General features: G+C 49.0%; 2 protein-coding genes across 2 annotated transcripts; one reads left to right on the top strand and one right to left on the bottom strand.

The window, feature by feature from the left end:
- Positions 1-2,737: 2,737 nt before the first annotated feature.
- On the top strand, positions 2,738-5,355 carry LOC115312833 (putative nuclease HARBI1). The gene is made up of 3 exons (XM_040210915.3): positions 2,738-3,331; positions 3,921-4,062; positions 4,856-5,355. Exons 1-3 carry the CDS (start codon positions 2,789-2,791, stop codon positions 5,341-5,343), a joined length of 1,173 nt encoding a protein of 390 aa, XP_040066849.3. The 5' UTR covers positions 2,738-2,788; the 3' UTR covers positions 5,344-5,355.
- Positions 5,356-8,143: 2,788 nt separating this feature from the next.
- Positions 8,144-12,590, bottom strand: LOC115312834. The gene is made up of 6 exons (XM_040222590.2): positions 12,075-12,590; positions 11,781-11,889; positions 10,370-10,448; positions 10,220-10,288; positions 9,427-9,578; positions 8,144-8,675 (listed from the first exon to the last, which is right to left on the bottom strand). The coding sequence occupies exons 1-6, from the start codon at positions 12,368-12,370 to the stop codon at positions 8,418-8,420; spliced, it is 963 nt and encodes a 320-aa protein (XP_040078524.1). The 5' UTR covers positions 12,371-12,590; the 3' UTR covers positions 8,144-8,417.
- Between the last annotated feature and the right edge of the window lie 8,699 nt (positions 12,591-21,289).

Below are 21,289 nucleotides of genomic sequence, written 5' to 3'. Positions count from 1 at the left end.
TACGGTACCGTTGCTGAGATTATGAAGACGGTAATAGACATTTATTCAGCGTTGCCGTGCATTAAAATTCAAAACCTCACCTTGGCACAAAGGGAACGACGTTTCCGCGAGCACGGAGGCAGCAGCCAACGGTCTGAGAAAGAATTGTGCCGCCGCCACGACCGCCAGCGATCGCCCCAACGGCAAGAAAACAAACGACGAGCTCATTGAGGCTTGTGTAGTGCTGACTACTGATTCATCGGACGACAAAGGTGGATGATGTAAAACGCAACGTAAGTTTGCCAGCGTTTTGCAAAACGAATTCGTTTCGTTGAAAATTTAATTTGTGGAATTCGTTAACGCCTTGAAAGTTTGACGGGGACCGCATTGTGAACGCAGGCTTCACACAAGTGTTTTCTACAGTGTGTGCTTTGGCTGCATGCATATAAAGACAAAAACACTGCCTATATGGTGCATAAAATAAAAGAAATTTCGTTTATCTTGATAATGTTGACTATCTATTGAGTGTTGTTGATAGTAGTGGCGTAGCCAGGAACTTCTAAGGGGGTGAGGATGGAGGGGGGTTGAGGTGGCTGGGATGTTCATGACTTGGGGTGCGAGGGGGATGGTTTCGGAATTTGTGTGTATATTCTAGGGCCCGCCGATTTGGGGAGGGAAGGAGCGAAGCCCTATAAACCCCCCCCCTCGCCCCCCCCCCCCCTCCCCGGCTTTGCCACATAAGGGGAGCATCCTACATTCACAGGCTGCTATAAGCATGTGCATAGCCACTGAGCTCGTACCACAATGGCAAGATATAGTTGCTGACATTCTTCACGTTACGTAGCAGTTCTTTCTTTTTTGTACATATGCTCGCTTTTCCTTCGCACATCTACTCTGCCTCCGCTTGTCGTTTATGCTTGATGGTGATAGGCCAACAGTGCGTATTTGCTCTGCATCACAGGCAAATTTCAAAAATCCAGCTCACACTACTCTTTAATTTCAATGAGTTACTGTCACTTTTGAAACGACAATCTATTGAATTGCTATCATTACACGTATGTTGACTGTAGGACTATTCTATTTTTATTGTTTTTCTTGGTCACGAAGATGACAACCATCCACAAGACACTGGCTAAATTTCTCGTCTACAGTGGGTAACAATGTTACCATACTCTGTCAGACTAAACTGCTGCTGTATAGACAAGTAACGATTTATTTTAGGACAGACCTGTTCGTAGTTTATTGCAGGACATTGAAAAGTGTTCTTATAACTTTCCGATGACTGACTTGCAATTCCAGCAGCTTGGCGTGAAAAGGTAAAACATATAATTGATACAACGAAATGCCATCTGCAACCCATCCAGATTTTATTGCGTAATTGACAGTAGCTACAGACCGCAACAAATTGTCAACTAAAGACATAGGTACTAAGCGTGCACTAACTTCGAAGCGGTAGAAACCCTGAAGTTTAAACGTCAACTTACCACCATGTTGTTAATGGCAAAATGGTGATTGCGGCAAAGTGTTGGAGTCCTTCAGAATGGTGACGGTCTCCTTCGGACCAATGATGACGGTGACAAAGGTTTAGTTAGAGTCTAAGTTTAGTCAACGCACCCGAAAACTTCGGTGTGCTCGTCATGGTGGCGACGAAAGCCTTCTTTCGCACATGCCTCAGCTGCCTCGGTCCGGGGTTTTGTCGACCCAACCGTCTCTTCCCAGCCGGTTGACAGCGACACTCACGACGGCCGTCAAGGCTCTGATCACCATCCACTGGGCATTAGCTATGTGATCATCGGGGGCAACCGCGCCCTTCTAGTTCCCCGTTGCGAAAAATCTCAGTGCGATTCAATTAGTAGCTGCTGCTCGACGGTCATCATCTCTCATCGTCGCCGTCTCTCGTTGTCACACTGCGATCACAGGGTGCTTTTCGACAAGCGGTATTGTCGTCAGAAACAGTCGTCGTGCATCGCGAAGGCAACCGGGCACGGGCTCGCGGAAAACCCGTCATTGTACGCGTAGCCATCGTTGAGCAACAAGCATCGCCGCCATTTTCTACGCTCTAGAATCCTGGCCAAAGCTTGTTCCCCTTCGTGCAATAGAAAGAGAGGTTAAAAGCACGAGCGCATCACCCCGAACGATCTTGCACGAACGTTGGCTTGCACTGCGCAAGCGCCTGCTCGAAAGGGATGTTGAAAGCCCGGAGCACGTTCTTGTAGCTGCTACACCCGCACTAGCTCGCACTCATAGTGAAACAGAGTGTAGGGTGTGTCGAGTAATACCGCAGTTAATCTAGTGACGCGACTTCCGCTATGTGCTACGTAGGTCGGACGTGGTCATACGTCACTTTGTCGTCATGGTCCGAACTCGAAGAGAGACATTTACGGCAAACGGTTGCTTTTGTGTTTTGCGAACGTTCCCATGGGAACCGCGTGGAATTATCACGCGGGCTGTGGCCAATAGGAGCGCGCGGTTCGTAGGGGGGAGGAGTTTTCGAGAAACACGAACGTGACCGTTTGTGACCAGGGGGGCTAACCTCGGCGCGGCGAGCTCGAGGCGAGTTCTCCGCCAAACTCGCCGACCGCTGCGATTGGTCGGCGCCGTGCATGACGACACGCGCCGACACTCCCTAGATCGTGACGTTAACGGAGGGTTTTGAGGCGGTCGGAGAGTTGCATATTCGGAACTCGCGGCGAGATGCGGTGACGTCATTGTGACGTGGCAGAAGCCGCCGCGGATGGGAAAAGCTTGCCGGCTCCGACCTAGGCGAGCTTGGGCGAGTTGGGCGCGAGATCGGGGAGAAGCGTCCAAAATGGCAGCGTTTTTGTTCGTGTTTCGCCGCCGGCGTAGGTACTTAGACCACGCCAATGCGTTTGACATGGATGACGTTGATTTTCAACGACACTATCGCCTCTCGAAAGACGTTGTAAGGTGGCTGTGCGACGAACTGCGTGACGATCCTGGCTTGAGACGGTGGAGCCGTGCACGGACCGTCGTCACCGTTGAACAGCAAGTCCTCGTGGCGTTGCGGTTTTTCGCGACGGGAAGCTACCAGGGGTTGGTGGGGAGCGACCGAAATCTCTCCGTCCACCAGACTACGGTGAGCTCAGCCGTCCGTGCCGTGGCCGTAGCCATCGTTCGCCGCCTGGGCCCCGCGTGGGTCGCTTTCGCCGAGACCGTGGAAGAACGTGCGGCCACACAGGAAGCCTTCCTGCGACGAGGCACCCTCCCGGGCGTCGTTGGGTGCGTCGACGGGACGTTTGTGGCCATCAAGGGTCCGTCACGGTTCGACCGAACCGTCACCAAGGCGTTGTATTGGTGTCGCAAGCTCCACTACGCGCTAAACGTCATGGTGGTAAGTTTCCATTTTTGGCTCCTACCGAGTTTGTAACATGTGGTCACGTTTGTTGTAATCTGAAATCGTTATAAATCGGGGGCTTGGGGGGGGGGGGAAGGGGGGGGGGGGCGGGCTGGGGGCTGGGGGCTGGGGGCTGGAGTTGAGGTGACTGGGATGTCCACGACTTGGGGTGCGGAGAGGGGGATGGGGGGGTCACAATGCATGTGTATAATTAGGGTCGGCTAATTTTTTTTTTTTTTTTGGGAGGAGGCCGGTCTGGTTGGGCTCACTGGCTGGCTGGCTGAAGCCCCATAAGCCCTCCCCCTGGCTACGCCCCTGGGTCCGAGTAGTAATTGCTGCACAGCTCTATCGACATTGTAAGAGTGTTGGGAGACTTGCTTCTATTCATAATTTATACCTGTTGATGTGCACCGAAGGCACCGGTAGAAGCATATTGCACAATACTATTGACAGATACTTATTTCTGTCTCACAGTGCGCGGGATCACTGCTAAGTTGTCTTTTTCAAAATGAAAGGAACGTAACAGATGTACACAAGCTGCGATCATCTGTTTGTCTCTCTCTTATCGCACTCTTATTTGTTGCAGGTGTGCGACGCCAACATGCGAATCCTGGCAGTCGACCCTTCGATGCCTGGCTGCTCACATGACGCCCTTGTGTGGAGGCAGTCTTGGGTGCGGCAGCAGTGCATCGCTGGCAGGCTCATCAGGCACGGGGAGTACCTACTCGGTGAGTGTACCTAAAGTGGCAGCACATTGTCAGCTCGCATGAAAACAAAATGCAGAGTACCCAGACGTTTCTTGACTTTCACATGAACAGATTGCTGTAGAACTATACACCAGTGTTTGGATGACTGGCCTAAAGCAAGGCATCATGCAAAGGCTTACTTTCATGTCCTTGCTCGAGGCTCTGGAGCAGAGATGAGGAATTTAACAGTTCATCTTTAGTGCATTAGGGTCGAAACTGTTGAAATCAAGAAGTGTTGTCAGTTAACCACTGAATTACACTAGGCACTGCGAGAATAGGAAAGAGCGGAGTGGGGTTGATAGGTGCTCCGTGTCCAGCCTCCAGCTGCAAAGAAGCTCCTTCAAGTGTACCATTGCGTTTTATTTCAATCTCATCAAGGTGAGACTCTCGCGGGTAACAGACATGAGAAATACTCTTGGAGATAGCCTCACGGTCCTCATTCCCAGAGCTTCCACAGCATTTTCCAAAAACTCGTTTCCAAGGCGTGTCATCATCACCATAGTCGGTGTCATCTGTAAAAACCTGTTGAGACGGCAAACACCTGATATTGGTTGACAGGTCTGCGGCGTCTCTGGCATGCAAATAAGATATAGCGGTGGTTTCAACAAGTAGTACTCGTTATCAGCACTACTCGGAAGCTACAAGGTTAACGCTGAATGCACACCACCTGCTTGTGGAAACGGCATATGGAGGGTCGGACGGGATAAATCAAATTTCGATAAAACACAGCATGTGGTTCACGTATCTGAGATTAGACTTGCTATTTTTCATGCAGGAGACAGTGGGTACCCGTTGGAGCCATGGCTCATGACTCCCGTGCCTGGCCGGCCAGCTGTCTCCACACCTGCCGGGCGTTACAACGCTGCCCACGCCTCAATGAGGTCGGTGGTGGAGCGCTGCATTGGGCTGCTGAAGAGTCGTTTTCGATGCGTGCAAAAACACCGGGTTCTTTACCACCATCCAAGGATCGCCGGCACGATCGTGGCAGCCTGTGCAGTGCTCCACAACATCTGCCTCAGCGCAGGGGAATCAGATCCGGGATCATCGTCGTCGGAATCCGAGTCAAGCAGCGGCTCTGACGATGACAGCGAGGCAGACGAGAGCAGTGACGCAGCACGAGAGCGCAGAATCCTGCAGTCGAGGCGCCTCTACATTGAGGGTAAGGCCATGCGGGACCAGCTTGTGCTTGGAGCTACCACAAGTCATGTGCGTCGTGTACGTCGCCGGCTTCACCGGATCCGCCATCGTGGCCGCCACCAGTGATGGTCTCATACTTTCTAAGTGTAATGCATGCTCAGTGCTGTGGATGTTCTGCCGGAGCCTTCTCGGACCCCGTGTGTGTGCCTGTACAGTAAGGTCTGTGTTGTGCCAGAGCCTTCTCGGACTCCGTGTGTGTGCCTGTACAGTGAGGTCTGTGTTGTGCCGGAGCCTTCTCGGACTCCATGTGTGTGCTTGTACAGTGAGGTCCATGTTGTGCCGGAGCCTCCTCGGACTCCGTGTGTGTGTCTGTACAGTGAGGTCTGTGTTGTGCCGGAGCCTTCTAGGACTCCGTGTGTGTGCTTGTACAGTGAGGTCCATGTTGTGCCGGAGCCTCCTCGGACTCCGTGTGTGTGTCTGTATAGTAAGGTCTGTGTTGTGCCGGAGCCTTCTAGGACTCCGTGTGTGTGCTTGTACAGTGAGGTCCATGTTGTGCCGGAGCCTCCTCGGACTCCGTGTGTGTGTCTGTATAGTAAGGTCTGTGTTGTGCCGGAGCCTTTTAGGACTCCGTGTGTGTGCTTGTACAGTGAGGTCCATGTTGTGCCGGAGCCTCCTCGGACTCCGTGTGTGTGTCTGTATAGTGAGGTCTGTGTTGTGCCGGAGCCTTCTCGGACTCCGTGTGTGTGCCTGTATTGTGAGGTCTGCATTGTGCCGGATCCTACTTGGACTTCGTGTGTGTGTGTGTGTTTGCCTGTGGGTGAGGTGTGTTTACTGCCGGAGCTTGCTTGGACTTCGTGTTTGTGTACAGTGTTTCCACTGTCCTTTTCGCAAGATTCGCAGGTATGTGGATCCTATGCAGTGTTTTGAGCTTTTTGTTTGGTGTTCTTTTGACAAGTTTCACGTGTACGGGTGTCACGTGAGAAGAAGTAGTGAGCGACGTCATGTTTGATGTTCTTTTTTGCGAGTTTCACAGATACGGGTGCCTCAGGAGAACAAGTAGTGACTCTGACGTCATGTTTGATGTACATTTTTGCAAGTTTCACATGTATGGGTGTTCCGTGAGGGCAAGTTGTGACCCTGATGTCGTGTTTGATGTTCTTTTTTGCAAGTTTCACACGTACGGGTGCCTCAGGAGAACAAGTAGTGACTCTGACGTCATGTTTTATGTACATTTTTGCAAGTTTCACATGTATGGGTGTTCCGTGAGGGCAAGTTGTGACCCTGATGTCGTGTTTGATGTTCTTTTTTGCAAGTTTCACACGTACGGGTGCCTCAGGAGAACAAGTAGTGACTCTGACGTCATGTTTGATGTACATTTTTGCAAGTTTCACATGTATGGGTGTTCCGTGAGGGCAAGTTGTGACCCTGATGTCGTGTTTGATGTTCTTTTTTGCAAGTTTCACACGTACGGGCGGCTCAGCAGGATGTGTTTTTGCATTAGACTTTTGTTGCGGCATTTCTGCAAGTGTACGGATGAAGGTACCTTATGCAGTGATGCCCGGCTAGCAAAGTGTTTGCTAGAGGGGAAAGGAGCTGGTATCAACACCTTTACCCACGCATCTGTTGAACCATTGATGGAGCACATTGCCGGGCAGTTTATAACTCTTCTCTCAACAGTTGCTTCCGAGGAGGCTCATGGGCTCTTGTTAAACTCAACTGACAAATGTAGTTTGTTATACGCCCTGTTTTCGTCAGCCAACATGCATTGTTCAAGATTTCGCTTGGTGTACAGATTCCTCGGTGCTTGCAGAGGTTGCGAGGTATCTAAAACTTCAGAAAAAGCGCTTGTGAAAAAACTTTTTCACAACATGCATATAGTTGTCGGTCCCTGCCTGTGAATGAATAGGTCACACTGACGCATAGCTTAAGGCAAACAGAACTCGCTCTCAGTTCTAATCTTTATGGGGAAGAATGTTTGATGGCTGCAAGAACAGGGGCCTTGCAGTCCAGAGCTTGCACAGCTGGTTTCACGAGCTCTTCAAGACAGAGGCTTTGGGTATCTCCTAGTCGCAATGCTTTTCAAGGACGGGGTGGGGGGGATATTAGCTCAGCCTCGCAACTTTTGTCGTTACGAGGGAAAAGGTTACATGATTTGTTGTTATTGATGGAGGTGAGGGTTAATTTGTTTACATGTTCCATGTCCCTCGTAGGTTGGGACGCCAGCTTTTGTTACAAAAGGTCATACGGCCACCTACATAATCAAGAGCGGCAGTAGTTCATTTCACAGAATGTTCCAGATTTCTCCACGTAAATGTTTGTGAAACATGCTAGAAAAGAAATAAAATGACCACGTCTTGTAAAACATCTTTGTTGACAATGATTCATAGAATACTATTAGGAATACAGTCGCCCACCAATTTTTCGGATGCAGATAACTCACACTTGTTCGATATTTCTGGCCTAAAGGAGGAACCGTCACCTACCCGATAGAAAGAGTGCATGTTCACAACTGATGTATCGGACAGCTTGAAGTCCGAACGTTTGATTTTTTGGAAAAAAATCGTCGCGAGCGATCACCACGAAGCACCACCGCCGTGCGGCTATTTTTAATTCTTGGTTTGGCAGGCCTCATTGAGTACTGCTAAGTTTACTGCTACGTGATGCTGTATGGGTTTTTTTCTTTTATTCTAGCTGCTTTTCATTATCATCATCATTGTTGTTACCATTTTTCTTTGTTGATTCGCCATTGCAGTTGTGGACTTGCGCCTCATCTCGACCTCGTTTCGGTGGATCGTGTTTTTGGAAAACGCTAGCTTGGACGTCATTGCCCATCTGTTCTTCGCTGCTATGATGTTTTGCTAAGAAGCGCAGAAAGTACTCGACCATAACGCTAGAAAAGAAGGCAGCAATTCTCAAGCTAATAAAAAGTTGCTGAACGCAAACGGGCGTAACCTAAAACAAGGCGCGTTGACATAACCCGAAGTAAGCTACTATTTATGGCTTTTTTAAGCCGGCTTAGACGTAATAAAGGCAGTTTTTTAATCTGCTGAATTTTCAGACTACTATCTTATTCAGACGGTTTTTCAATCAGTGCGAAGTCCGAAAAATCAATTGGCGACTGTATACATTGTCCTAAAAATAATTATGCAGGACTACAAACTCTGTTGCATTTCATAAAAAAAAAAACGGGTAGGAGTGACTTAGTCCAACTGCGGCGGTGTTGGGGGCCTGCTCGGCACAAGCACGACGCGCTGGAATGTGGTGGCCAACATGGCCACAAGCAGCAGGAGTGCTCTGGGCACCTGCATGGCCGCAGCCTGCTGTTCCATGGCTGCGGCTTGCTGCTCCATCGCCGCAGCCTGCCGCTCCATCGCTGCAGCCTGCCGTTCCATGGCAGCTGCCTGCCGTTCCGTTGCGCTGCATTGTCGCCTCATTTCGGTTAGCAGCGATTCCACGTGCTGGAATGATAAGAGGTGCATAAGATAACTCGGTTCACAAAAAGTTGCCTGTTTGTCACCATCAACCTGTTTCAACACTCGGTACTCCACATATTTTGGACATGTCCCCAAGACAAGTAAGGCCTGTTGCTGTTTCCAATTGCCCGAACATCATTTTGTTGATATGTTGTTCAACGACATGCGTAATTTAAAGAATATCAGAACGTATATTATTTTAATACCAGTGTATCATGCAACTTGCAGCAATCGGAGCCATCAGTCTAATCAGATGACCTGATAAATCTATAAATTGGAAGCACCCCATAATTTGAACATTTCATACTTGCTTTGCTTATGATCATTCTTCCGAATGATTTGGCTTTCTGGAATTTACTGTCGGGACATAAACAACGGAAACACTGATTATGATGATTCCGAAATAACTCTAAGTACCCCCCCCCCCCCCCCCCCCCCTCTGTGTGATTGTCGAAAGGAAATTTTGGGCCGGGTATTGCCGTATATATAGCATCTATCTTTCTCTAGTCAATCTGTAATTTTCCCTGGTCACGCCTGTACCAGGAACACCAAATTGTAATAGCTGTTATTTTTCTCATCATTAGACCATCAATTCTGTACCATAACCGTGCTGCTGAAAGGATAGGAGACAGCAAAGGCATGCACTAACAAATATTGGTACATGCACATGCACCAAGACATGTCAGATGACATCAGCCACCGAGGCAAATGCCGCTTGAGGAAATAGGTCCCATACCCGTTCCGAAGCAGCAGCCCTCGCCTCTGCGAGGTCCACCAGGCGTCGTTGGTCTTGAACATATTCCTCGGCAGCATCATGGCCCCCCTTGCGTTTTCGACGCCGTGGTGCCCGTACAGGACACTGTGCAAGGGTGGTTGACTGGCTGGGAACTAAGGGCGAAAGCAATTGTAAACAAAGTATGAGGTGGACGAGACACAGCCAGTAAGCAGCAAGCAAGGACTCTTTGCCAAGCTCCATGTGCTATCTCAAAAAGTATTAGAAACACCTGATAAATACCATAATATGCCCAGAATGTGCATGTTTCACAGTACATGTAAGGGTGCTACTTTTAAAATGTGTGGAAATTATTCAGAAGGTAACTTGGCCACCCAACTGATTGAACTGACCCGTCGTGTCGGCTGCTTCTCCAAGCACACCCGTGCACGGCAGTCAAGGCTGACGCAGGTGCAACAATTCTGAACGTTAAGGCCTGCCATATGCTATGTATATTTTGTGCAATATTTTTTTCTTTTTAACTGAACATGTGCTTAGACACTAATTTTTCAGAAATCTCACACTTCGATTGCACATTTCCTCAGTATTTTCAGGCAGCACTCTTAATGTGGCCCACATATTGCTCTTCCATGCAGTTATCTTATGGACGCGTGCATTGTCAGACCTCGAGTCTGAATGTAATGTAATAAGCCATGCATTTGTCTTAATTTAGGATCATTCTTAAATTTGTTCTCACAGGCAGGACATATATGATTCGAAACACTGATAGCAATGCTTGCTATAGTAAGAAACTTACCGGATGTGTCGGTCGTGCCCTCATTTCCAGGTGACAAAAGCCTGGAAGCTGGTGGTGCAGCTTGGTGTCCTGTTTATATTTGTTCATATTATGAAGGACACATATCAACTGAAACACAGACAGCATTGCTTACTATATTGAGCAACTTACTGGATGCACCGCTTGTCCCTGCAATCTCCCCAACCGAAACTCTTGGTGGCGACTCGGGTGAATGTGGTGGTGGTGCACCCTGAAAGTGGTGCAGGGTTTTGAAGGTAAATATCTCCGTCGTCTAATGGCAAGAGGGACTTAGAGACGGAGGCAAAACAATACTTTTTGGTGAAATGGAAAATGGGGAAACTTATTGCTGTATGCTTCAGCAATATTTACAGGTGTCGACACTGCACTATGAAACAACATTCAGAAAACTGTGTTTTGCTTTTCTTTTAGGCTGTGGCTAGGGTTCCCTCCAGACAGAAAAATTGTCATCACTAGGGTCCTGTCGAGACGGAAAGTTAACAAACCTTGTAGACTTCCGTCCAGACAGAATCACATTCACCACTGGAGGTCCATGCAGAGAGAGAACTCTAGCCGCCGCTCAAATTCCGTCCAAACTAAAGAGAAACACGCGACAAGCTCCGTCGAGCTACACGGGGGTTGGTCGCTATATGCTGGTGCCCCTAATCCATTTTCGGAGTAACAACTGGCAATGTTCCAGTGTCAAGTTTAATTTAGTCTTTAAGTTAATTGCGATTGTCCCAGCAATCATGTTTTTTTAAAGTTTGTATTTATTGAAAGCCAGGTACAGTGAATGTGGTGGATCATTTTCAAAGTTTTATTTAGGAATGACAACCATTCTAATGCAAGACCTGAGGCGGGGTGTATTCTTATAATGACGGAGCAGTTCCTGTCTCCACTTCCCTCAACGTTTCTCCTAGATTGCAGCATATAGTTTTGTAATTAGGTTTGAACAAAAAGAAGCTTGTGTTGTGCCTCCAGGTTGCAAATATTCACAAAAAATATCCTTAGCGTCCGAAAAAATTGACTGACAGCTTCTTATTGTTTTTCAATCTTGAAGACGAAAAGACAAAATGCTATCCACTAGGCCCTCTGGACGGAACCCTGCTGGGCCTGCTACCGTTCCACCTGGACAGAACTCTCCTGCGTCTGCTGCTGTTCAGACTGGACTGAACTCTAGACACTCCATTCCTCTTATGTTCTTTAGACTTGTCACATTCTGATCCCAAGCAGATCAGTGTGCATGCTCCATGCTCATTTCAAAACCATGAAACAAAAAAATAACCACATTGGAAAAATCGGCATGTTAGATGGAAGTTTACCCCTTATGTTCCGATGCAGCCTCTTATTCATGTAGATATCCTCGCCAGATAGCACACTTATGTGGTGTGCTCGACACTTGGCCCAAAATCCGTAGAATGTGCTAAGCGACCAGCCTCAATTTCTCGGTGTCCATATATAATACACCTGTATAGGTCCTATGCACAAATAGTCTACTTAGCGCGTCCCAATTTTTCTTGTTTATGTACAATCATTTCAGCTTTAGAGAAGCTTACGTTCTTACCTCTGGCCGACCAGGCAGCTTCACGGAGCCGCAATCGTTAGATGCGTCGTGGCCAACGACGTCCAGAACGACGCCGGCCTCGCCGGGCACCGAGCCGCCGCCTGTACCGCTGGGCAGGAACGTCGAAAAATGAGTTCTTTCTGATTCGCAGGTATACACAGATTGCACTGACGGGAATTAGGAGATCACAGGGCTCCCTCTAGATATCATTGTGGCTCCGTAAGGCCAGCGTTCCCGAACAATGACGGGCACATACAGGTTACACATCAAGGATCAAGGGTCACTACTACTCACCCACTGCTCTGGCGGAAATCTACTGCCTTTTTTTTGGCCCAGGACACCTTGTCCGTCCAGTAATGTCGCCACCGGGCGGGCGACTTTGTGGCTGGTCCGAGGGCGTTCAGTTCAGCCGTGAGCTGTCTCCACAGCTTTTCTTTGCTTTCGCGCGTTACCCCTCCTGTAAAATCACTGGCGGCGCGTGTAATTTGCGGGTGGTCGCGCATGAATGAATACAAGTGCTCTTGTTGAGCAGCAGAAGCTCGAGGCTGCAGTCTTTTAGCTTGCATCGCGCTTTCTTGGCCGTCGTCCATGGTGTTCTATTCGCCCGCGTTCGCTCATAGCAGACGAACAGCATGCTCGCAGTGATTCCTATAAACATATGGGTTTTTACAGCAATTCGCTACCAGGAATACAATTTATTATTACCTAAAGGCTTTGATAATTAGCATCCATGCTTTTTCCGATTTTTATTTGTCATTTCCGATTTAAATCAAATTAAACCCTTCACTGCGGAGCGTAGGGGCAAATCGGAGCTACGCTGGGGAACTCGCCGACGTCGGGGGGGTCGGAAATGTAAGAGGAGGAGTGGGAAACTCGCCGGGGCGGAGTTAAAAGAAGCTCCTCCCCTCCCTCGCGACGCTGCATCGGAGGGATTCCCGCCGAGGCGAGCTTAGCCCCCCAGAATAGCACTCCTGGGGGGCTAAGCTCGCCTCCGGCGGGAATCTCTCCGATGCCACGTCACGAGGGAGGGGAGGAGCTTCTTTTGACTCCGCCCCGGCGAGTTTCCCACTCCCCCTCTTACATTTCCGACCCCCCCGGCGGCGGCGAGTTCCCCAGCGTAGCTCCGATTTTTCCCTACGCTCCGCAGTGAAGGGTTTTTATTTTATTTTTATTTTTTTTTAATCGGGGGATCGGTGGTCGGCTGGGCTAGCGCACACCAGCTTGGAGCACGTCGAACGAAAGGTCCGTTGCAGAACCCAGGATGCTGGGTTCAATCCCCACCCCTGCCCGTTTCGATGTTGATGAGCATCGTACCGGCGTGCAGTCGTGTAACACTACTGCGGGATGGAAGTTAAAGACCTCAGGCTAGCGGTTGTACGACACTGCATGGCTAAATTTCTCATCTACAGCTGGGAGAATCTTCACCGTTGAAGCAGACCAAGTTTTAGGCAGTATCAACATACATACAGCCCAATTTTTGTTTTATTTAAATCGTAAATGACAAATAAGAATAGGTAACAGCAGGGATGCTAATTATACAAACATTGCTTGGATGTGGGCTAGTTGACTAGACATTGTGATGGTTTGCTGCGCCACTTAGATGCAAGAAAAACGCTCTTGATAAATATAAACTAGAGCAGAGTATAGACGAAAAACAACATACAGGAATGGCGCAGACTAACAACTGTGTAATTTCTTTCTCATCTTCCCTCACACCGCCACACAGCCACAATTTTTTTTTTTTTCACAATAGGGTGCACGTGGAGCGAAAGCTCGCGCTGCAGAACCCAGGAGCGTGGATTTACTCCCACCCCTGCCCTTTTCGATGTTGATGAGCATCGTACCGGCATGCGGTCGTGTATCACTACAACGTGGAGCACGTAAAATACCCTAGGCTAGCAGTCATACTGCACTGGCTAAATTGCTTATCTACAGTAGGTGACAATGTCGCAATGTTCTGGCATGTTCTCCTGCTGTAAAAACAACTAACGGCCAATTTGTTTGACAAAATACGCTGTGGAAGAAGAAAGATGAGAAAGAAATTACACTGTTGTTAGTCTGCGCCATTCATGTATATTACTTTTCTTCTATCACCTGTTTTAGTTTGAATTTTGTCAAGTGCGTTTTTCTTGCATCTACGCAGCACAGCAACCCATCAAAATAATTGTAAAAGCCTGTAGGTAATGGTAAATTGCTTTCCTGGTTGCAGATTGCCGTAAAAACACATTTGTTTCTAGGATTCACTTTGTAGAATTTGGATGTAGGATTCACGACGGGGGTGACGGTTCATTCACGGCTCCATCGCCTCAAGCCCGGTTCGCCACGCAGTTCATCGCACAGCCACCTTACCACGTCTTTCGAGAGGCGATAGTGTTGTTGAAAATGAACGTCGTCCATGTCAAACACATTGGCGTGGTTTAAATACCTATGCCGACGGCAAAACACGAACGAAAACGCTGCCATTTTGGACGCTTCTCCCTGATCTCGCGCCCAACTCGCCCAAACTCGCCTAGGTCGGAGCCGGCAAGCTTTTCCCATCCGCGGCGGCTTCTGCCACGTCACAATGACGTCACCACATCTCGCCGCGAGTTCCGAATATGCAACTCTCCGACCGCCTCAAACCCTCCGTTTAACGTCACGATCTAGGGAGTGTCGGCGCGTGTCGTCATGCACGGCGCCGACCAATCGCGGCGGTCGGCGAGTTTGGCGGAGAACTCGCCTCGATCTCGCCGCGCCGAGCATAGCCCCCCTGGGCTGGTCCTCCTTTGAGGCACGGGAGGCTTCAAGCAAGATTGCGTATGACGGACGCCTTCGACTTATGAATAGATGCCGTTGGGCGAAGAGGCTGTTTATATACACCAACTTGACTGGGCTGCGGACCCGCTGGCAGAAGCGCCTCTATCAGCTTCAACACAAGTACGGCTTCTTCTCGGAGCCTGTTGATGTGTCGACAGAGACGGAGTGGACGACGGAAGTTAGGAAGAGAGTCCGAGACTGCGTGACCCAACAATAGCTCCAAGAAGCCCAAACGAAATCGACGCTGGAGGTGTACCTCGCCAACAAAATAACCATCGCCTCGGAAGTCCGGCTGTATGACAACAGCCTGGGTAGCCGCTTCTTGTTCGAGGCACGTGCCGGAGCACTGCGGATGCTGTGTTATAGGCGTCGTTTCGACACCACTGTCACGTCAACAATGTGTAGGGTGTGTGGGGTAAATGACGAAACGGTGGAGCATAATGTGCTAGACTGCGCGAGACTCAAGCCGTCCCGGTCACAGGACAATGGCCCAAGGCATCCGAGACCCTTAGCGCTCGCTGAAGCGTTGGGCTTCACTGACAGTGAAATCAGACAATCCACAGAAGTTTGCCTAGCAACGGGGCTGAAAGTAGCCTCCAACGACACAAAAAGGCTTGTTGCAGACACAAAAAGGAGACTGGAGGACTGGTGGCAGAAGATCCATCTCAGGGAGCATTAAGACACCTACGCTCCCAGGCTTGGGAACAAACCTTGTTTGAGTCCTCCCGATTCAAAGGGAAGTAGACGCATCATCATCATCATCATCATCATCATGCTTGTTGCAGACACGGAAAGGAGACTGGAGGACTGGTGGCAGAAAATCCACCTTAGGGAGCATTAAGACACCTACGCTCCCAGGCTTAGGCACAAACCATGTTTGAGTCCTCCCGATTCAAAGGGAAATAGCCTCATCATCATCATCATCATCATCATCATCAGTCTGCAGCTTTACTTTTTCACTTTCGGCGGCCGCGTCTCGTGGCGATCTGCCAGGCTTTGTCAGTATAGACCTTTGTCCGGAAGTGCTCTTTTTAGCCTCGACCGCAAGGAGCAAATGCGAACAATAATCTTGAACCCAGACGCTCACGGGGAGGGGGGGCTGCGTCGGCTTGCGCTGCTGCTTCCCGCCGCGGGCTTCTTCGCTGGTGTGCCGACTGCCGTTTCTCCGGCATCGGTCCTGTTTACCGCGGTATGTGGGTATAGTGCCCGTAATGTGAGAGCCGTTTGTCCATACGCCACTTTGCCGATGTCGGTTTTCATCTAGCCGAGCCAGAAAACATCTCGCGATGAGTTGACCGCGCCGCGAGTGACGAAGAAAAAGCAAACATGGCGACGGTTTGTGCGATTGCTTCGGTGGCTCCGGTGTTGCGTGTCTTCAACGTCCTCGTGACAAGATTCCCCTGCCCTTCGAAGTTAATGCAAGCATCACGACTCGCACGAAAGATGGGGAATTATCGTCTCAACTACAAATAGGCAGGCCTTCGCGAGCAACGACGATGCCGAGCAGGCGCTCGGCACAGTTGTGTCGTCAGAGGTTCTACAACACCGAGGTATTTTCATTTATTATTTGGAATATCTTCAAGAGTGGGAAATTAATCTATTTCGCGGATTCTTAACGCCGAGGCGAGTGCTCTCCATTGCGGTGCCGTTGTCGCGCAAAGTGCAGAGAAAACCGGGTGGCGATGGCGGCGGTGCTCTTTGATCGCTTTGATCTAGCGCCGTCGGGTTCATGGAGTCCGGAGTAAACGTACGTACACACACAGCGAAAAAGTACACCCCTGGACGTGTAAACCGTTGTCCCAGGGCGGACTCCCCAAATGGTGTTCGTTTTACACGCGAGGCTCGGTGTATTTCGTTTGCACCCGAGGTCTTGTGTAAAATGAACATCTTTGAACGTGTACTTCGTTATGCGATCACACGTCTAGGGGTGTTTTTTTACAATGGCGGCCGTTTGACGCAAGACGGGTTCGACGAGCGAGGCCCAGCGCTTTACACGGCTTTTCGCCGCAGCGAAAGCGTAGTTTGCACGTGTTCGTTCGTAATCGTCCATACATGCTGAACTACCGCAAGCATTCACCCCCAAGCGCCGACGCCGTATCCATTACGGCGATTACGCGACAGTGGGAGCGACCATCGACTGCATCCAGCAGCGTGCTTCCCCATCGAGCAGGTCTCGTTCGCGTGGCGGTTCAGCCGATCGCCGAGGCCTCAAGCCGGTTGCATTGTCACCGACGCCGGGTAATTTCCACAGCAGTTATCTTTTCGCGACCACAGACATGAACTTTATTGAAAAAGCCCGTTTGCCGCGAGCGACGACGAATAGCTCCGACACCGACCCGACCCGACCCTACCCGACCGGCGTTACCGACGTCCCGCTCACCTCTTTACCGCGAGCAAAGTTGTACGCTACGTTTCGACGTATCCACTCATATCTCGTGTGTACGCAAATTTTGCGGCTTTCCGGGTACGAATCGGCTACCGAAACGCCCAGCGAACGAAGACGAACTGAACGCCGGCGCTATGCGCCATTTAAACACGCGGTTACTTTTCTACTAGACTGTAGATATGTGGTGTGGTTCCTTACACATAAATGGACTACATACAAAAGAAGCTAAAATAAAATTGGGCGGCTGCTTGCGCCACCTAGTGAGTATGCGGAAAACTACAAAAATGAAGGACATTTCGACATTTGTGGAAGTGACACGCTGGAACACGGACGGCAGCATACCAACACATACATCACAGCACATACCACAAGATCAACATACAAGCATCTACATACACAAACAACGAACAGAGGCACTAACAACCCGACACTCCTACTCAATTACAGCAGAAACCCGCTCGGTATATATAGCAGACTTTTTGTTTCAGACGAAGGTCCGGTGACACCCCCCGTATTTTATATGAACGTAACGATATTACACAATTATTACTTATATAGTACGGCGACATAAATATAATTTGGGAAGGTACACATTTCTCTTAGTCTAGATTATAGCTAAAAGACACCCTATATTTTAAAAAAAATGTTTCGAGCTAGCCAAAATGTAGCAAAATCTGGTTTCGTTTTCGGAAGTTCGAGCGCTCAAGGCTGGAATGCGCTAGCGAAGTGTGTGCTTGCTTCTGTCAAACTATAATCCATTGTATGACGCTCTCAAAGCTGCTGGCTGCAGCCCCCGTCTTGGTTTAGGGTTTGATTTACACGCGCTCCCGTGGAAATGAAATTATGCGCGCTCGAGTCGATTTTATTGACAGCGTGAAGTATAAACCGAATGTAAACGATTTTGCGAGCGACGAGAACAGCGACGGCGACCCGCTTCGCTGACGCTCGGTCACTCGCGCGACGACGCAAGCCGCATGAAAGCGGAACGATGTTTTCTAGAAATCCAAAAACCGAGTGACGCGACGAGCGATAGTAAGAAATCTTCGTAATACGTCGCTGACTCGTCGCTGTCGCCGTCGCTCGCTAAATCGCTTTATGCAGTTCAGCCTTTATACTCACGCTAGTGCCGACCTGCATTACACGCTGAGCCCAAGCGAGCGATAAGGATATTCAAATATGTCACAACAGTGGCGTGCATTCGCTAAGAAAACATATATCTTAAATTCCTGCAGTTTGACGTCGGGATCCGTTACTTGTTCTGCTGTCACCTTGGCGAAACGGTCACTAAAGAGAAACTAGTCAGTTTGTTTTATCAGAAATTATAAAAACCTTATCTAGCCACTGTTATGCACAAAAGCACTCTGGAATTTCATATAAATAGTTTAGAATAAACTGAACACAATCGGTAACTTAATTTTCCAAGCATAATAATAAAAAAAAATCTTAGAAAACAATGTATTTTTAAGGTGTTTCAAATAAAAAAAACTGAAAAAGGAGCCTTATTTCAGCTGCACTATCACGTAAATACCTTGGGAAAAAAATATCTATGCGGAGGGCAAGTTCGTCTGCTTCTTGCGCAGGGGGTAGCGGTGACGTCAGAACGCCGAGCCCTGATTGGCTGATCGCGACCCTCTATCTGAGCGTCGTCTGCTCCTTTGCGACGTCGTCTGCTCGCAACGTCGTCTGCGTCTGTCTTACCTTTCCTGCGACTTTCGGAAGTGCAGAGGCCAGGTTCACAGAACGATCTTAATATGCCAAAAATGTGCGCAAGACAAAACTTAAGAACAAATTCGTATTCACGAAACGAAATTTTCGTAAGCTTTGCGCAGGTTACGACGAAATCCTACGACAGCTCCGACGCTGTCTTACGCACTTCTTACGATCAGATCAGCATGGCCGACAGCGTCGCGGTCGCGACTACCCACAGACGTTTATTTTTTTACGTGCGCTTCTCACGCGTCCCGACTTCAAGCAGCAAGAAAAAAGTACTTGAAACAGCCCACGACGAACAAGAATGCAGGATCCACAAACACCCAGGAAAAGCTCCAGCGGCCCCGATTCCACCCAACGCGACCAAGCGAGTTCAGCAGTTAGGCCTAGCAGGCACTCCGCGACTCGGCGACCGTCTGCCCACGACCGGCTGGCGTGCTAAATGGAATATGATCGCGCGACCCTTGTGAACCCTTCCCTATTATACTTTGATCGCTGACCTCAATTTTAGATTGAGAGGTCAATTTCTTCCTCTTGTTATCTCCTTGTTTCCCGAGGCAACGGTGACTCTCGCCGGTGAAAAAGCGGTGAATCTCCGACAGATGCAGGAAAGGTACAGCAGCCATCGTTTAGACTATCAGACGTAAAGCAGACAACGTTAACTGCGCCAACCCGCCGACGCCGTTAAAGAATTAGGGGTCTCGCCGCACACGAAAGGAGGGAAAAAGTATATGGGAGGGAACTTGCGGACACTAACACGCTCACTCTCGGTTCTTAGCAAACAAACCTCGGCGCCTCGGGACACCTCGCCAGTGAGTCCTTTGACTTCCCTCCTTGATGCGCGTCTGCTAGTTGTTGAACAAAAACAACGTACCGCTCAAGTTATTTCGTCTGCCCCCTCCGAAAGGCGAAGTCGAGCTTGCTCGTAAAGACCTGCACTTCCGAAAGTCGCAGGAAAGGTAAGGCAGATGCAGACGACGTTGCGAGCAGACGACGTTGCAAAGGAGCAGACGACGCTGAAATAGGGGGTCGCGATCAGCCAATCCGGGCTCGGCGTTTTGACGTCACCGCTACTTCCTTTCTCATGCGCAGAAGACGAAAATGAGCCTACTTGCGAGGCGTATTGAGAAGTAGGTTTTACAATCTCTAATTTGCTTCTTTGAACTTTCCAGTTACTTTATGCGTACTTGCAGATTGTATCCTGACAAATCTAGACAAACTTGTATAAAAAGTAACAGTCTATATAAAATTTATAGCTTAATTAAATTCACATTTGTTTGATAATGTTCCATCTTAAATATGAGTTTTAAATTTCACATCTATTATTACAAATGATTGAATTACATGCTGCTTGATGCATGCTGTGCCGCCCCCCCCCTCCCCCCCCCCCTTTTAAATATATATATCCTGTATATTTGCTGGTTAGTTGTTGTAAACCTCTTAATGTCGTGTTATTTGTTTGTTGTTGTAGGTGTGTGAATGCATATGTTGTACCCCACTCCTACTTGGGCCTTCAATGGCCAGTAGTATCCTCTAAATAAAATTAAAAAAACAAGTGAGCAGTAAAAATCTGGAAGACAAAAGTAAACACAGAGCCGTGCAAAAAGGCATTCAGTATATGAAACAGATACAGATATGGGCCTCTGGCGGTCCATCGGTTCAGCTTCCACACCGCCTAAAGACGGCAGTGTTGCAATATTACGAACCAGCGCACAGGTAGACAGTTACCAAAAATCCAAACACAAAAAACTCACATCAGCGTTGTGCGAGTGTATATTTTTGTGTATTTGGATTTTGAGTAACCGGTCTACCTGTGCGCTGGTTCGTAATTATGCCGTACCAACTCGCCCAATCTGCCGTATTAATAGTGTTGCAAAATATTTAGATCAACTATAATGCTAATGACTGCAGTGTATAAAAGCAAGCTACTCGTCGGAACGAGCTTGACAATACGAGAATAAAGAGAATGTTTTCACAGTTAAACTCAGAGTCTGTTGCACCGTCTCTTCCGTCCTCAAGATTGAGAGTGCTACAGATTGGTGACCTGGACATGATGATTGACTCCGAGCACCTGCTATCCAGGGGAATGTTCTTCGTGGCCAAGGGCACGGCAATGGCTCTGCCTTTTCGGACGAAAATGCAGTAGGCACATATTCAACTTTCTCAGCCTCCACATCTGCAGCGCCTCCGCAACCACCTCTGCTCTGTCGCATCTAGCACCGGCATCTCCCAGCAATGGGCTGCGACCACCTTGCTTGCCCCACCGGCTTGGCAAGTGAATATTCATCGACATCTTCACACTGTTCACAAGGCATGTTGCTAGCCGACCAGGGTCTCCTCATCGTTGCCATGTCAGGCATTCGCTCTCAGTTCGGTTCCTCATCTTAGGGGATGTTGCATCGGCCCCGCAGTCGGCCGGCATCCCCCTTTCAGTCCGAGGCTGTACACTCCAAACTGATCGAGCCGTACTGAAAGCACGACAGGGTCGATTTCCCCCGTCTGCTGCCTCATTTCCTGACCTCGGCATCAACTACCATGCACGGCTTCCAAACGCTCTCTTTCCTGCTCTCTAATATGTCATCCTGCTTGCGGTACATGTCAACAGCAACGACACCTC

Source organism: Ixodes scapularis, unplaced genomic scaffold (genome assembly GCF_016920785.2).
Source record: "Ixodes scapularis isolate PalLabHiFi unplaced genomic scaffold, ASM1692078v2 PGA_scaffold1__304_contigs__length_218370807, whole genome shotgun sequence".
Classification (NCBI taxonomy): Eukaryota; Metazoa; Arthropoda; class Arachnida; order Ixodida; family Ixodidae; genus Ixodes; species Ixodes scapularis.
Note: the sequence above shows the minus strand (reverse complement) of the source record. Positions and strands in the feature narration are given on the sequence as shown.

What these genes read in the sequence shown, in the direction of transcription:
- LOC115312833 (XM_040210915.3), top strand. Translation starts at nt 2,789, where the DNA reads ATGGCAGCGTTTTTGTTCGTGTTTCGCCGCCGGCGTAGGTACTTAGAC. An exon ending in ACGCGCTAAACGTCATGGTG is followed by an intron (nt 3,332 to 3,920) that starts GTAAGTTTCCAT and finishes TATTTGTTGCAG; the next exon opens with GTGTGCGACGCCAACATGCG. An exon ending in GCACGGGGAGTACCTACTCG is followed by an intron (nt 4,063 to 4,855) that starts GTGAGTGTACCT and finishes TTTTTCATGCAG; the next exon opens with GAGACAGTGGGTACCCGTTG.
- LOC115312834 (XM_040222590.2), bottom strand. Translation starts at nt 12,370, where the DNA reads ATGGACGACGGCCAAGAAAGCGCGATGCAAGCTAAAAGACTGCAGCCT. An exon ending in AGGGACAAGCGGTGCATCCA is followed by an intron (nt 10,289 to 10,369) that starts GTAAGTTGCTCA and finishes AAATATAAACAG; the next exon opens with GACACCAAGCTGCACCACCA. An exon ending in GGGCTGCTGCTTCGGAACGG is followed by an intron (nt 8,676 to 9,426) that starts GTATGGGACCTA and finishes TTATCATTCCAG; the next exon opens with CACGTGGAATCGCTGCTAAC.